General features: G+C 40.5%; 1 protein-coding gene across 5 annotated transcripts in view; it reads right to left on the bottom strand.

Moving 5' to 3' along the window:
* Positions 1 to 18,000, bottom strand: part of CACNA2D1 (calcium voltage-gated channel auxiliary subunit alpha2delta 1) — a 369,792-nt gene that overhangs the window by 189,854 nt on the left and 161,938 nt on the right. For all 5 annotated transcript variants that reach the window (XM_081927647.1, XM_081927649.1, XM_081927651.1 and 2 more), the window contains exon 4: positions 64 to 123. In XM_081927647.1, the coding sequence (XP_081783773.1) occupies positions 64 to 123 (60 nt within the window). The remainder of the gene's footprint in view (positions 1 to 63; positions 124 to 18,000) is intronic.

Raw genomic sequence — 18,000 nt, 5'->3', positions numbered from 1 at the left:
ATATTGGAAAATTAGAAAATGGGAACCATCAATATTTGAAAAAAAGAGTGAAGAAAAACTCACCGCAAACTCATCCTGCCACTGATGTTCTTTCTGAAATCTCTCTGCTGCTTCAGCAAGGCGCTAAAGGAATGAAAATAATAAGATTTAGCTGTCAAATAATTTTCAAACAAGGTGCATTGCAAATTAAAGGGATCCTGCTATCTTCCCAATATAAAACACCTGGTCAACAACACTGAGAACATGTGTGCACTACAGACTTACATTAGTATACCCGTGGAATCCCCTCAGTTAAGTTCCTCTCAACAAAGTACAGTCCTCAGGGACTTCAGTTACTATTAAGTCAGTTTAAACTGTAATGTACACACATTAGTGACTAAAGGTATCTTATGGCAAATATGATGGCACCTGCCCTGAGAATCTGAGGAGCAAACAAGTTTAAAATCTAAACAAATATTCTTCCGTTGTAAGCAAGTTCTACAGAACAAGAGCCATATCAATTGCACTTCTGAAAGATCATATGAATGTGACTTTCAGCATCCTATTATAAGTATTTCGCATCTATATAATCTTTCCCTTTCTCTGCTGTGCTTTGTTTATGTATTCCAACTTCCTTATATTTAATTGTATCATATTTTAAATTAGGTTTTTAGTTTTCTTGGAGGGTTCTTTTATCACGACAGAAAGACAGGGTACAAACAAATAAAATCTGATTTGTTTGCAACACGCAAATAATCTCATCCACTTCTTTTTGAATATGAGATAATAATCTCATCCACTTCTTTTTTTCATTCAGTGATCCACAAGCAATTCATATTACCAGAGTTGTTGAGAACACAGAAATGCATTTCCATAATGTTCATTGTGTAAACTCTGTGCTGCAACCAGGGTTCATAGTCCTTTCCATGATAATAATGCCAGCAGCTGGAGGGATAAATCCAGCCAATGGTTCAATACCATGATAGGGAACAGCATACACAGATATTTGTAGAAATAGGGAATATGTCAATAAGAGCTGGGAGGAAAGGTGGAGAAAATCAGGAAGAGGAAGCAATGAGTAAAACAGTGAAGGGATGGCGGTTAAGAGACAGAAACAGAATATATTGGTGGACTGTTTCACACATTCATGTAAATCACTTGATGAATAGTGGCTAAATGTGTGCACTGTGATTGAGCCACAATGAAAGTGTGTTCTTTGCAAGTTTGAAATGTTGTTTTGTTAGAGAAACCAACCCAAAATGCCACAGAAGTGAAGGCTAAGTTGATTTTTATGAGATGCAATATGACTTTATAGCTCAAGTAAACATTTTAGATGACACAATATCTCCTACTGATAATTCTCACATGACTCCATGTGGTTCTTCATTTATTTCTTCTTTGTTCTTCGTTTATTATTGTTGATCACAAGGGTTGGAAAATATTAATGTATATTAAAGAAAAATTATGGGAGAAGGCAATATTAATGTTCTCTCCATTGGGTTAGATCTGTGGTCGCAAGTCACCCCTTTATGCTCCCAGTCACTAAGTGATTAGCAGGCAAGGGTGAGGCAAGGCTGAAGGAATCTCTCTAGTAAGGCTTTAAACACTAGATATTAATTCCACATAGAATGTGGCTGTGACTGAAATTGCCCAGCTTGAGTGGAGGCCTTTTTAATGTCCTTACTAAGTTCAGACAAACTCCATGTTTTCAGTAGTTACCGTATGTGAACAAGACTTCAGTCTTTGCAATGCAGACAGCACTAATGGGAGTACAAACCTTGGTTGCAGATTGTGATTAGTTGGAGCAATCCTGAGTTCAAACGTAACACTAAGCCAAACCATGGCTTATTTTATTTATCATGTTTAACAAAATTTATAGACCACTTAATGAGAGAAAACTCTAAGCAGTTTATATAAAGTAGCATAAAATATTTATAAGAAAATACCAATAAAATCAATTTATCCCCTGGTAATGTGGCAGCAGGAGTGGAAAGGAGTGCAGCAGCAGCAGCAGCAATATTTGCTCAGGAATCCATGCACTCCCTCATTTGCATTCAGGGGCTTGAATAACTCCAAGAAGCCATGAGCTATGCTGTGCAGGGCCACCCAAGATGGACAGATCATAGCCAAGATTTTAGACTAAATGTGATCCACCTGAAAAAGGAACTGGCAATCCACTCCAGTATTTTGCCAAGAAAACTCCATGAACATAAAAAAGGAGAAGCTTTGGGAAGAAAGTGAGAGTTTCCAAGGCATGCTCTGGTTCATGGGGTCACGGAGAGTCGAACACAACTAAGACGACTAAACAACAACAATGAACTGAGTCAATGTATAGGAAGCCCTCTGACCACTCAAAAAGAACCACCAACTAACTGTTGTTTCTGTTGTTGTTTCCCAGAAGGTGGAAAAAGCAACAAGGGGATCATCTATCTTCAGCCTGGTCCTCACTGCCAGGGAGAAACTGATTGATGAAGTGGAAGTATTCAGAAACTGGGAAGGAAGTGATCGTGTCCTCTGGGTTTCAAGGGAGGCAAGGGAAAGCTGAGTGTAGTTAGACTCTGGACTTTAAGAAGGCCAATTTCAAAAAGTTTAAGGAGCTACTGGGTGAGATCCCTTGGTCAGAATCAGAAATACTCAGAGAGAAGTGAGTCCAAAATGGATTGGGGTTTCTAAAAGGAGAAACATTGAAGGCCAAAATGCAGACAATTCCAACAAGAAAGAAAAGTGGGAGGCATCTAAGGAAACGGGTGTGGCTGCATAAGGAACTTACAGATGAGAGTTAAGAAATGGAAGAAAGGGGAAATCAGAAAGGAGAAGTAGACATGAGTAACCAACAGTTGCAGGGGGAAGGCCAGGCTGACTAAAGTTCAGAATGAGTTCAGGCTTGTAAGAGTGGTTAAAAATAATAAAGGTTTCTTTGGCTATGTCCAAAGTAAGAGGAAAAACCAGCAGGTGGTCAGTCCTCTGTGTGGAGAATATGGAAAAATGCTTTTGGGTGACCGAAGAAGGTGGAACTACTCAACATCTACTTTGGCCAACCTGGTGATAACTGAATAAATGATGTAGGGAGGGAGCTGCAGCCCAAAATAGGAAAAGAGGTAGTAAGGGAACACCTACAGTAGCTACTGTAAATGAATTCAAATCTCCAGGGCCTGGTGAGCTGCATCTAAGGGTACTAAAGGAGCTTGCAGATGTAATCTTGGAGCCCTTGTCTATGATCTTTGGGCATTCTTGGAAAACAGGTGAGGTCCCTGCAGAGTGGAAGAGGACAAATGTTGTCCCCATTTCTTCCTTCCTTTCTTTTTCTTTTTTTGATGGAATTACAAACTTTGTGGACCAGGAGAATGCTGTGGAAATATGATTGCCATCTTCAAATATCTCAATGGCTGTCAAATGGAAGATGGAGCAAGCTTGTTTTCTCCTGCTCTGGAGGGTAGGACTAAAACCAGTGGCTTCAAGTTACAAGAAAGGAGATTCCAACTAAACATCAGGAGTAACTTTCTGACAGTAGTAGCTGTTCAACTGTGGAACAGTTTCGCTTGGGAGGTAGTGGACACTCATTCCCTGGAGGTTTTTAAGCAGAGGTTGGATGGCCATCTGTCATGGATGCTTTAGCTGAGATTCTTGCATTGCAGGGAGTTGGACTAGATGACCCTTGGGGTCCCCTCTAGCTCTACAATTCTATGATTCTATGATTGATATTGTTGTTGTTGTTATTGATGACTGCTGATACTGTTTACATCTCAGCAGATTATCATTTATTAACAATAATCTTAAAAACCACTGCAAGCATCAATGTCCCTGCATGTCAGAATTGCGTGCCCATGCACATCTTAGAACTATGATCTCTGTTCCTCCAGCAACCTACAATTCAATGAGTCATCTGTTATTAATGCAGAAACAATTATCCTTTTAAAAAGCTATCTTTGCCCTTGAGCCAGTCTTCCCACTCAGCAAGTGAAGAAAAGGGAAGGTGGTGGATTTCTGTTAATCTTTCTGGTGCAGTTGCTAACCCCTTATTCTGTAGGCCAAAATCTACCATAAAATGTAAATGAACAGAAATAGAAGAAGCACATAAATTATGATATTTACTTTGTGCGGCCTCTGAACTTTTCTGTTCATTTTACAGAGATATGAAAGATCACCAAAAAGAAAAGGCCGGATCATCCATCAGTCTGAAAACTGGTCGTGCCTTGAAAGGTCTGGCCCGTGCATCCCAAGGGCCTCTGTGTTAGTAATCTGAGAAAAGGTTTTGATGTGCTGCCATCAGAAGGAAAGAAACATGAGGGGAAATTATCTGATCTAAAAAGAGCAGCTCCCAAGGAGGCTTATTCATCTTCACATTTTATTTTGTTTTATTAGTCACTTCTTTATCTCTTCTCGACCAGCACACAATTCTGACAGCTAATATGATGACCCTTTTTAAAAGGTATCACAATCAAATTTGCAGATGACACCAAACTGGGAGGGGTGGCTAACACCCCAGAGGACAGGTTCACACTTCAAAACGACCTTGACAGATTAGAGAACTGGGCCAAAACAAACAAGATGAATTTTAACAGGGAGAAATGTAAAGTATTGCACTTGGGCAAAAAAAATGAGAGGCACAAATACAAGATGGGTGACACCTGGCTTGAGAGCAGTACATGTGAAAAGGATCTAGGAGTCTTGGTTGACCACAAACTTGACATGAGCCAACAGTGTGACACGGCAGGTAAAAAAGCCAATGCAATTCTGGGCTGCATCAATAGGAGTATAGCATCTAGAACAAGGGAAGTAATAGTGCCACTGTATTCTGCTCTGGTCAGACCTCACCTGGAGTACTGTGTCCAGTTCTGGGCACCACAGTTCAAGAAGGACACTGACAAACTGGAACGTGTCCAGAGGAGGGCAACCAAAATGGTCAAAGGCCTGGAAACGATGCCTTATGAGGAACGGCTAAGGGAGCTGGGCATGTTTAGCCTGGAGAAGAGGAGGTTAAGGGGTGATATGATAGCCATGTTCAAATATATAAAAGGATGTCACATAGAGGAGGGAGAAAGGTTGTTTTCTGCTGCTCCAGAGAAGCGGACACGGAGCAATGGATCCAAACTACAAGAAAGAAGATTCCACCTAAACATTAGGAAGAACTTCCTGACAGTAAGAGCTGTTCGACAGTGGAATTTGCTGCCAAGGAGTGTGGTGGAGTCTCCTTCTTTGGAGGTCTTTAAGCAGAGGCTTGACAACCATATATCAGGAGTGCTCTGATGGTGTTTCCTGCTTGGCAGGGGGTTGGACTCGATGGCCCTTGTGGTCTCTTCCAACTCTATGATTCTATGATTCTAGTATACAGTACAATAAGATCTGCCCTTTTGTGCTGCTCACAACCCGCTTTAAGTAGTTGAAGTATGCACATCTGAAAGCCTCTTAATACTTCAGGCTATTATTATACTTTGTGAAAACAGACAGTCATCACACCTCTGTCTGCGAGACAAAAAGCAAAATTCTAAGGAATTACTGTTATGCAAGCAATACCCAAGGCAGTGGCGGAGCTTCATGCTCCAGCACCGGGGGTGGAGAGCAGGCGGGGTGGGGCTGGCACGCATCCCCCGGGGGGGCACACGTCCTGGGGGCGGGGCATGCTACCCACAGGGGTGGGTCGCCCAGCGCAGGCACCCTGGGGATTGCGCTGCCGGAGGCAGTGTGCTCCCCCTGCATTCCTCTTCCTCTGCCAGTGACCCAAGGAAGCTAAGGGAATATCAAAACATGCCTGAAACAATACAGCAAAGTAAAATTAAATCTATCACTTCAAACCATCATTACTATTTTTTGTATCCATCTAATAGCCAGAATTCTCTCTCTTTGTTGTGCTCATTCCCAGAAATCTCACATCACTGTCTTGCACAAGGAGGTTCCCCTACATTTCCGCAGCTCACACATGGTCAATTGTAGTTCAGTGTTAAAAGTGCTTCCTCTCCAAGATGCTGGAAAGTATCGTTCTGGAGTAAACAATCTTCCTCTGCCAAGTTAGACATCCAGTTTCATTGCAGAGGGGCAGTCATTTAGCCTCTCTCTTGGACTGGACTAGGCACACACAACCTTTGGTCCACCAAGCGGAATGCTGATCAGCTTGCATTTAGCTTGGTGGACCAAATGTACTAAGTGGACATGATGGCTTGTTAACCAATATCTCATTCCCGCAACCTCCACCCTTTCATGCCACCATACACAGTTGGTGGCCACATTTGACTTTGTGACTCACAAGTTGAGTCACAGCTTAAGAGCCTCATTAAGTAGGCAAGGCCAGTAAAGGAGTCAGGCTTAAGAGCCAAGGGCCTGCAATGCCCATTGCCAACTTCGGATGTAACACACCAGCTACCTGAACTTCAAAAGGATGATGAGCTTCTCCCTCTGTCTCTCTTTTTGTACAAGCTATCTAGAGCCAATTATTTAAGTCACATTTAGACAGATATACTAGGAGGAGGGAAAGTTAGAGACCAGTTATCTCTCTGGTTATTCTATGGGTTTGATCCAGTACAGCTAATACAATTACACTGCAGACACGTCCTCAGGGCTGGACTCTTTCTCATGAGAGCTTGCAGCAACACGGGGCTCAGGCTGAGTAAATATTAGCCAGTGCACTATTAGTAGGTAATGACTGATTCCTGCAGACAAGCAGTAGTGAAAGGCACAATTAGGAAAATACTGAATTATAGAAACTGTGGCATTAAAATATGTTGGAAAGCAATTAAATTTGTTCCAACAGTGTGGAGACATTACAAACTGATCACATATGTGAGGAAAACACTGTGCAGTGCACTATGAGAAATGAGAGAGGCACCAGATTTCCTAGAATCTCATTTCATGGTGGATGAAGTTTTAGTCACAAAAATGCTTTTGTGTCTACCCAGCATGTTACCAGCCACATTAGGCCTGAAAGCCATCCTACTAAGAACATTTTTGCTCAAATCATCATGCTGCATTTGTTAGCACCACTAAGGTAACATGACTCACATTGGGTGCACATTACTAATTCATTTTTAAAAATGTTACTTTTCTGAAAAGTCTTAAATGCACATTTGCAGCATGGGCAGTATGTGGCCACCTCCATCACCCTTTTCCAATGTTATGTTATACACTCTAGTGCGGAACATTTTACACATGCTGTTATCAAACACACTTCACTGCAAGAGGCAAACTCAGGTACATCAACCATCTTATACTGGAACATGAGGTGGCAGCCAGTCACAGATCTCCAGTGCACATTTGTCACATGCATACGGTACATTTATAGGTATACTCTTGACAGAGGTGTATTTTTTTTAACTGTTTTATTAAATTTGCTTAGTAACGTAACATTATTATATATATTCTATAAACAAAGAATACAAAACACAATTCATTCATACTACAATGTATACTTACATAGCATTAATATATATGGTTTCTGAAAAAGGGCTTACATAACAAAATCCATTCAAAATACCATCCGGTTTACCTTTCCCCCCCCCCACACTCCCTCCCCACTCCAACCCTCCCCCTCCCTGGTCAGGCCTTCCTTCTTCATATCTTTATCCATGTACACAGTCTGTTCATTCAAGCTTGTAAGTTAGGGTTGGCTTCCCCTCTTTTTATCCAGTCCCTGTAAAAAGCCCATTTATTTGTGATTCTTTGGCATTTATTTTCCCATCTATCCTCTACCACTATCTGTGCGAATATTTTTGATTGTACGTATTCAAACACATAATCATTCCATTTTTCCATATTCCATTTGGCCTTTTCTTTCCATCCCAAAGCAATAACTGCCATTCCAGCTAGAATCATAATCTTGTACAACTCTTGTTTATTACTTTTTACTTTGTTATTTCCCAGTATTCCCGAAAATAACAAATCCCTATTAACTTCTATGTTTATTTGAAATAATCCAGAAATTACCTTTATAATATTTTGCCAATATTCCTTAACCAGGTTACATTTTAACAGAGGTGTACACCTCTGATAATCTGGCTGAAATCCACTTAACTATTACAAAACTGTAACTAGCAGTGGTGGTGGTTAAAGAGTTGCAAAGGGGAAGACTGAAGCCAGCTCATCTGTGCTCTTGCCTCTTGCTCTCTCCCTTTAATGTACAACAGATCTTTATACGATGCATTGTATTAACTTGCAGGGTCAGGAATGATTCTGATGAATTTTTGGTTTCTTCCCAACCTAAGGATTCTTAGGAGACTAAACATCTCCAGTGCATTTAATCTACTTGACAAAGACTTTCCAGCATTTGCTGCTCTGATCCTAGTAATTATGTTTTAAAATACAATCAGTTGTTCTCCGTAATCATAGTCTCCACGTATTCTGCAAGGCAGTTATGCCACTTAATAACCCTTACAGGGAAATGTTACTTCTTTTCCATAGATGGGAAGTATAGATCGAGGGATTACCGGTACTTTTCTGTTCACTGGAAAGTAATATTTTTGTATAATCCGCCCCGTGCAGAATTGACATTAATCTCACTGAAAGGAATGCCTGAGGAATGCACTGAGGAATGCCTCTTTACAATTCTGCAATTTGCAGAAATTGCAATCAGGGTGTGCTCTAATGATAATTACAAGCCAGGATGTGAGTTAAAGACCATTGAGGAAGGGGGTGAGTTAACTAGCCTGACATGTAGGTGAAATGGAGGCTTTTTTCCAGTTATTTTATTATTTTAGGTTCTTATCCACAATGGCTATGGGTAAAGAAAAAGGATTGCAATTTAGTGCTATCCTGTAGTCTTGTGCAGTCTTCTCCAATTTTGCATCCTCAAGATTTCTGGACTACAACTCCTATTATCCCTGACCGTTGGCCATGGACCATTGGCCATGCTGGCTGGTGCTGATGCAAGTTGTAGTTTGGAACATGTTGAGGGCACCAATTTGGGGGAATGTGGTTCTGCAAATGTAATATATTTCATAAATAAGCATTGTATGACAAATACGATGTTTTGCATTATATATATTTTAACTGAAGGCTCTGCTTAATCTCAAAGGAATTTAAATAGTGCCAACCCACTGACACATAAAATTATACTACTGGCATTAGCTCTCTTTTTCCTTTGACACATTTGATTGTAAATATTCATATGCCAAGTTATCAGCAAAAAAAGTCTCTCTCACACAAATGGAAACCTGGAATACCTCGTGAATGGTGCTGACACAGACTTATTTCTTTGTAATATTTTACACAATTCAGTACATTTATTCTTCCTGGTGTTTTTATCGCATTACCATATATGATTTTCTCCTAGGGTATTTGAGAAAGAAAAATACCCAAAGACACATAATGAAACAGAAGTGTATATACCAATTCAATTTCCAGGGAATAAGATATTGCATATCACATCACACTCTGTAAATGTCTAAGGGATTTTCTTATTTAAAAATGAAGTATTGTGGCTTCTGTGTGCCTATTGTGCTGCAAATATTTCTGAATGTTGCAGAGTAGATACGTGAAGGCTTCCTCTCCAGCACAGGGGCTAGAAGACAGAACAAGCTTGAAAAGGGAGGGAGGGAAAGAGGTCAAAAGAAAGAGCAAGTTGACAAGGGAGGTATTAGACTGGAACCATAGCCAGGATCTAGCTCCCATGTGTAACAGGCACTGCCTATGAGAGCAGCACCTGGAAACTGACTGTATGAAAGATCAACAGAGTCTATACTCTTCACCAAATAATTACTGAAGCCACCCTCAACTATTCAAGCTATTAACAAGTGTATTTAGGCTAACCACCTATGTGTTCATATGTATGATATGATCCTCCCAAGGTAGCAGGAAGACATGAACACACTCCCACCCATTTCTGGTCCACATCCCCACTTCTGGACCAGATCCTTGCATGCTTAATCCATTGGGGGTTATGCATTAGAGGTATTTAAGCACTGGCCAGGGATGCTGTACTTAAATCCTGCACCACAAATCCTCCTTTCAATATAGGGTTGGACTAGATGACATCCAAGGTTCGCCCCAATTCTTTATTTAAGACAACAACCCAAGAATATGTTTAATTTACTGCAGACTTCCTGGCCTAAATCACGAAAGTAGGGCAAAGCCCTCCAGTGAAAGTGAGCCATGGTTCCCAGAAACAAGTTAAATGTTCTCTTGCTAGAACCCTAGCAAATTGAAAGCCCTGCGTTAATTTAAGACAGGCTATCTACTTCAAGGATTGAAACCTGGAGCTTACCAACCAGTCACCCATTTTTGTTAGTGTCAGATGGTCCATTAACCCCTCATCCTCCCCCGACTGCCAGGAGCTGCAGAAATTGAGAGCTTGATAGAACAGCCACAATGCTATGACAACCTGATAGTACTGGGAAATGTTTCAGATGTGAATTTACGATAAGAGAGTGCTGTAGCTAAAATATGAAGAAAAATGAGTGCAAAGAGAGTAAGAAATAGCCTTGCAAATTTGTCCTGACAACCAGCGGTAAAATCTTGCGAGAACAGCTTATCCAGTTGGAAAACACTGTTACTTCTTTTAACATACAATTTATTCTGCTCATTTCCAAGACTCTCTTTTTTTAAAATGTCACATTTATGCTGCAATAATTCACAGCCTTTAAACATGAGGGCACATTTGTTTTCTCAGGAAGATTCAATGCATGGAACAACTGGTGACACAATTAATATCAAATATAATTTACATTTATGTAACACATTTCAAAGTGTGAAATGCTCTTCACTAATATTTATTCCTAATCCTTACAACAGCCCTGTAAGGCATGACAGTATCATCACTTGAATATTGCAGATCTGAGTGAAGGTTGGCAAAGAATAGGGAGCAGCCCAAACAAAAGGTCCAGAAACAATGGGGGAAATGTAGAGAATATTTTAAAAAGCAGTGTCCCCGATAAATACCTGGTCTTGTTCTGATTAACTTCTGCAGGAAGATTTATGGTTCTTAGGTTACAATTTGGAAAAATCGTAAAAATAATTTAAAAAAGAGACAGTTTAGAAGGAGAAAATAGAAAACTGTGTACAGGATGAAGGAAGTTGAAAAAGAAGAATTTGGAATGAAAATATGGTGTGTATTAATATATGTGACAAATTTCTCTTTTAATTTATTTTTTTGTTTTACTGGAGTAAGCTAGTTCCGGTTAAGATGGCATCCGAGGCAGCAGCTTCTAGCGGATCTCTGACCCTATAGCTCAGCTTTAAATGTTTTAAATTCTTTTTCACAACCCACTAGTTTTAATTGTAGCCCCCTTGTTGTTTTACTTTATTGGCCTATTTTATTGTTTTTTTCACGATTGCCTATTACCGAAGACATCTCACCAGCTGCAACACCTCACCAGCTGTAATCTAAAAGCAGAGAGTTTAGGACAAGTCACTGCCTCACAGAGAAGGAATACCAGATGATACCCCCAACTCCAGAGTCTGTCGGAGAGGAATTATAGAACGACTGCAATATTAGACTCCCCTCTTCTCCTTTCTTCTGAGTTGTGGTAAAGCACCAGAAATGAGACTGTTGCTGCTTTTGAGGTGGAGGGGGTGGCAAGGGGGTGTTTTACTGTTTTACTGTCTTGTTTGTTTTGCTTTGGGTGTCATGGGTAGTGGTTTTTGTTGTCGGTGTAATTGATTTATGTGCTAAATAATTTCAATAAAATTAATAAAATATGAAAAAAGAAGCTTGGCAGAGAATAGTTGCCTAAGAAAAGCAAGAGAGAATTCGTGGCTCTTTCTAGTGCTGAGGTGGAGATTTCCTAGTTCATGATCCTAAGCATTGCGCACCAGCTCTCGCTCTCACCACTAAAATTCAACAGCTCTAGGAAGGCAGTGCAAACATGTGCTCCATTGTCTCCTCTGACTGACAGCAGCTCTTCAAGGTTTGGGGAAGGGAGTCCCTCTAAGCCCTCCCTGCAGATGTCAGGGATTGAACCCGAAACTTTCTGCCTGCAAAGCAGGTGTTCTACCACTGAGATACTGCCTTCTCCAGGTCAACCATCTGAAAGATCAGATACAAACAGCAACTGAGGCTGCCTTTATTTGCCTTTTGCCAAAATCATACAACTCGGTTTAATTTTGGATCCAGTGTCTAGTTCATTCAGAGCAAACCCATACTTATTCTCCATTTAAATCATTTATCTGATTTTCTATATTTTTAAAGATGCAATCCCCTTGAATATATCATTACATTTGGGTATCAAAGAAATATATCACCTGAACTCTTCTGAAGTCTCATTCTAAAAGGATCTACTCTTTGACTGTCCCACATTTTTCAAGGTAAACAATTCCGCAGAAATCTTAACCGGGCAAGAAACTATTGCCACTAACAGAAGCAGACTAGATACCAATCAAGTTTCATTGCCTCTTAATACATCAAAGGTATGTTCAGCTGATTGTTTAAGACTCCAAACAAATTCAGATGCAGCCTGCAAAAACAAAAAAATGACTCGCATAGCATTTGATTCCAGAGAGTGTAAATTGAAAGTTCCACAGCTGGCAAATTACAGTCCTTTTTGCAACCCAGCTTGATTTATTAGATAAAAGTAAACAATACCTTGTGCCTCGTTTCTGTATCAAGATTTGAACACTCTCTCCCCATACTAATAAAAAGTCAGGTTTACCAATTAGCTCTCCTTTCTGAATGTCTGCCAATGTGTAATTGTGTACACTAGGAATAAATTGTTTTAGTATAAAAGGATTCTTCTGTACAAAGAAGATTAATTGCTAAACAGAACAATAGCACATTTTGGCATTCCATCACCGATGCAGAAAACGTGGCCATCTAGTAAGGACTAAACTTCATTAACTTTCTGTAAATTTAATTGATGATATTCTATTTAGAATGGCAGCTTGATGTTTGCACACATAAATTTCTAGGCTAGCTTCTTAACTTCACCCAACACATCCAACACATCCAAATAAACACACTTAAGTTCCAGGACTCCAGCATTAAATATAATCATACTGAATAGAAGTTTGATATTGCTTTGACATACCCAACTGTAACCAACATGCCACAAATCTCTGGTTAATGTAGTGCTGTTCCTCCGTAACCTTATATTGGAACGGAGAGGAACATTTGTCTAGATATCAAGAAAAGTCTATGAGAAGCTGCTGCTCACAGCATGTGCCTTGCGGAATCCTAAGTTTTCCATTTCAACATCATGCTTCCCATCCATACACACCCTGAGTAGAATAATTCCAATACTTATCCTACTAATACTAATTCCAATTAATTCCCATGGTTGAAATTTAGCATCTAGAGTCAAAACATATTTATCCTAGGTGTTTTAGTGGCTCAAGACTCCTTTGGCCAGAGGCCTACAGCCAACACTTTGCCCTATTTTTTCCTCTTCCCTCTCAAACTCTTTTCAATAGCAAAACTGTGATACCTTGGATCCTGAAAAGAGATTTCTGAAGAGTTGCTTGTTCTATTAGTTCTAAATGGGTTTTTGTAATGCTTAAAGCTTTGATAACTGAACTCAACAGCCTGGATTTTTCACTGCTGATTTCCAGCAAAGGTGTTTAATTAGGATGTCTCCCACTTCTCTGCATATAAAGGAAAGTTAAAATTACCACCTTCTAACTTACAAGAAAACCACAAAGCATCAAAATCTTGCTTGTATACACAAAACACAACAGTTTGTGCCACTTCTGGTGCTACTTTGTTTGTGAGTCTCTCACACCTCCCATTTATAAAGAGAAACCACCAGCATCATCTGGACCAACAGCACCACACCAGGATGCTGAAAGATTCCCACAGTGCAATATTATAAGCTTTCCATCACCTTTGTCATCTATGTCTTGACACTATTTTGAGCATGCTCTGATTCAGCAAGATCACCAGTTCTTCCCAAGGTCCTTGCCTCTCTTACCACCAGCAGACAGCTCACCCTTCCCAGACCCCAGTGCAGCCAGGGAAGCAACTTATAAATCAGTCCCCTCCCTAGTAAAAAAAATAGGTGCAGATTTGCATAAAATGTCCATGTATTCTAGATTCAAGTTTAGAAATAATAATTCATACTCAGAGTAGAGTCACTGAAACCAATGGATTTACATTAATCACACCTCACTTAAACTCACTGATTGCAATGGGTCTACTCCAGCTGGGTACCATACCCTTACTGTAATACGATACAACTCACAGGCATTTGAAAACTGGCAGACACTGTTCCTGGAAACCTTGAATTAATTAGCTACAAGGGAATATGACTGTTTTACATAGTTTTTTGAAAACATTTTGGATGCATTTTTTTATTTAAAAAAATTAGTAATTTCAACATAACATTTTATCAAAAAACATATCACCCCCCCCCCGACTTCCCTTGACTCCTCTCTCTGGTTTATCAACATATGTTATTTTCTGCATGTTACAAAACTGTACAGATGCTTAATTTAACTATCCAAATGTTATCAATAAAAAGTTTGTGAATGTTTATTCAAAGCCTGCCAAGGAGTCCAGTTCGTTTTGTTGTTTCTTTAAATATTTTGTAAAGGGTTCCCATTCATCTTTAAAATCACAGTTATCCTTGTCATGTTGTTTGTGTGTCAATTTTGCCAATTCTGCATAGTCGATCAATTTTTCTTGCCATAGTTCTTTAGTCGGGATTTCCTCGTTCTTCCAGGAGGCAGTGATGACCACAAACTTGAGTGGCTTTAAGGATCAATCAAATGTCCATCCTGTGACTCCACAGGAGGAGGCAGTAATACTTCTGGACAGGAGTTGCTGGAACCCACAGGAAGAGTCCTGCTTGTTGGTTTCCTACAACAATCTGTGAGGACAGGATAGGTAAAGGTAAAGGGACCCCTCACCATTAGGTCCAGTCGTGACTGACTCTGGGGTTGTGGCGCTCATCTCGCTTTATTGGCCGAGGGAGCCGGCGTACAGCTTCCAGGTCATGTGGCCAGCATGACTAAGCCACTTCTGGCAAACCAGAGCAGTGCACGGAAACGCCGTTTACCTTCCCGCCGGAGCAGTACCTATTTATCTACTTGCACTTTGACGTGCTTTCGAACTGCTAGGTTGGCAGGAGCTGGGACCGAGCAACAGGAGTTCACCCCGTCACAGGGATTCGAACCGCCGACCTTCGGATTGGCAAGTCCTAGGCTCTGTGGTTTAACCCACAGTGCCATCTGTGTCCCATTGAGGACAGGATACCATTGGCCTAGTCCAGCAGACTCTTCTTGTGTTCTCATCCTCTGTGCACATGGACAGAGTTATTTCAGTGGAAAAGCCACATGCAGGTAAGTTCATTTGTAGGTGAACAGGATACATGTGGGATGTTAATTTTGGTAAACATTTTACTCACAGTCCCATCACATATAAATCAGACTATAGGTTTGAAATGACATGGGCATAACTACAAAGCAGCTCTCCATTAGCATGGATGGGAAAGATGGATCTTCTTGGCTGGGAGAAAAATGAAAACTTTTCCAGCCACTATTACGGAGGATAATTTTCATCTGCTTTCCCTTCAAAATTTGTACTCAAGCTGTCTAAATTATAATGCCAGCATAGCGCTGAATGACATCCTGACTTTACATTGTCAATCTAAGCCTCGGATGTGAAGTGTGACACAAGACACCTACCACTTTTTATTTCAAGAAGTGTTGGTTTGTCACTTAATTAAGGCAGAGAGGATGACATTTCAGAAAAGAAGAAGTTGCTTTTCTGGCAAGGTCTGACACACTGGCCATGGCTTAAACATGATAAAGAAGTCTATGCAAGAAATGCTCAAGTGCTGCTTTAAACCTTAAGGCTTACCTTTGGGAAATGAGGGCTTACATGACAATCTACTAGCTTTTTTTAAAAAAAAAGTTTCTATGTAAATGGGACACGTTTCTAAGGCAATTGTCAACATTCACCGATTTCTCTTTGAGTTTTCAAAACTTCAGGTTGTGTTTAATTGTGGTTTGCTTCAGTGCACATGTAAGAGTGCTTATGACATTTTTTTCTCATTTGAATTTCTCCCCAGATTTCCAGGTTCAGGGGGCCAAACTAGATTTTTAAAATAAATCACAGCTCTGCCCTCTCAGATAAGCCTCTGTCATGGTTCTCCACATCTTGAAGGTATTAGGAGGATTAGCATTCACAGGCCTGGCTTGTCTGGTTCCATCAAAGCTATGGTTGTAACTTTTTCAAGTTCAGGCAGCACACTGATATGCCAATCTTAGGGTCATGTATTCAAGCCCCACATTGAGCAAAAGACTCCTGCATTGCCGGGGGTTGGAGTACATGATCCTTGTAGTTCTTTCCAATTCTATAATTCGATGATTCCAGTACACAGTTTGTAGGTATCGCCACATCCATGGCTTTACAAGTCTAGTTAAACCTCTCCACTATCACCAGCTTGACTTCATTTTGGGCCAAAAGATGATGACTCCCATGCTGTTTTAACAACTGAGTCACTTTCTTATTTAAAAGCTATTTTCCTCAATCTGTTTGTAATTTCTGGTTTTTTAATAATAATTTTTATTAAGGATTTTACATTACAAGAAATAATAATAAAAAAAACACTGTTTGTAATTTCTGAGGCATTCAACTGTCCTTGACAACAACTCTGAAGGCCCTGAACAGCTCTGCCCTCTTTTTGTCTTTCAAAGGTACAGTCTAAGCAAATTTGGATAAGATATCCACTACTGTTAGAATAAATGTATAGTCATTATGTTTCTCTAGGAATCTGCTAAATCTGCTTGCCACTGTAAATCAGTATCTGAAACAATTGCCTTGATTCTTTTAAAGTGAATCTTGGCCAGTTTATGCAGGCTGTAGGCAACCCAGTATATAAACTACGCTTTAACTTGGTTTTTAGTTACAAGTTTTGTTCACTTAGACACTTCTCTAAAAAGGAGTTCCACTCCTCCAAAACCTCCCTTTTTCAGTAAGGAAGCCATCACACAAAGGCAGCAGTTTGAATCTGTAGATTTCGTCTAACAACAACAAAAACAGACAATTGTTTAACTACTGTATAAATAAGAAACATAATCACTCTCATTGGTTGTCCCATCCAACATAATACACACTCCTGGAACACCTATAGGGGCCATTTCTTCATAGATAGAGACTGGCATCACTGACTCCTGAAATGCGTTACCTTTATTAGTGCTTGTATAGTTAAAGTTAAAGCCGTATAGTTAAAGCTATGGTTTTCTCAGTAGTGATGTATGGAAGTGAGAGCTGGACCATAAAGAAGGCTGGTTGCCAAAGAATGGATGCTTTTGAATTATGGTGCTGGGGGAGACTCTTGAGAGTCCCATGGACTGCAAGACGATCAAACCTCTCCATTCTGAAGGAAATCAGCCCTGAGTGCTCACTGGAAGGACAGATCCTGAAGCTGAGGCTCCAAGACTTTGGCCACCTCATGAGAAGCGAAGACTCCCTGGAAAAGACCTTCATGTTGGGAAAGGTGGAGGGCACAAGGAGAAGGGGATGACAGAGGACGAGATGGTTGGACATTGTTCACGAAGCTACAAATATGAGTCTGACCAAACTGCGGGAGGCAGTGGAAGATAGGAGGGCCTGGTGTGCTCTGGTCCATGGGGTCCTGAAGAGTCGGACATGACTAAACGACTAAACAACAATTATTAGTGCTTGAGGAACCTTCTTCTGCACTGCTGACGGCTGAAGTAGAGGCTGAGTTGTTTGGTGGTGTATCATTAATGTACTTTAGGTTTCTTAAAGTTCCCAGGAATTCGTCACACATTTGTAATAATGAAACTAAAAGCCTCAGGCAGCTGCTTCATCTGTCTAAGAAATACAGCCCATACACTTAAATAATTTTCACAAAGATCTTCAGTGGTGTTTATCTTCTTCATTTGCTGGAGGGACTAGGCCAACAGTAAACAGCAAAGGCTTGACACAGGATGCCATAGGCACGGATTGAAGTGAATGCCCCAGGGCCCGCTCTCACATACCCCACCCCAGAGGCATGCCACTGTCTTCTGAGGAGCTCATTGGCTGAGTGTGTGGAGGAAAGGCCTGTTCAAGGTGCCCATGGCTTAGGGTTTAGGGATTAGGGATTAGGGTTACAGTGGTATCTCAGGTTACATACGCTTCAGGTTACATACAGT

Source organism: Podarcis melisellensis (assembly GCF_964234715.1).
Source record: "Podarcis melisellensis genome assembly, chromosome: 10".
Classification (NCBI taxonomy): Eukaryota; Metazoa; Chordata; class Lepidosauria; order Squamata; family Lacertidae; genus Podarcis; species Podarcis melisellensis.
Note: the sequence above shows the minus strand (reverse complement) of the source record. Positions and strands in the feature narration are given on the sequence as shown.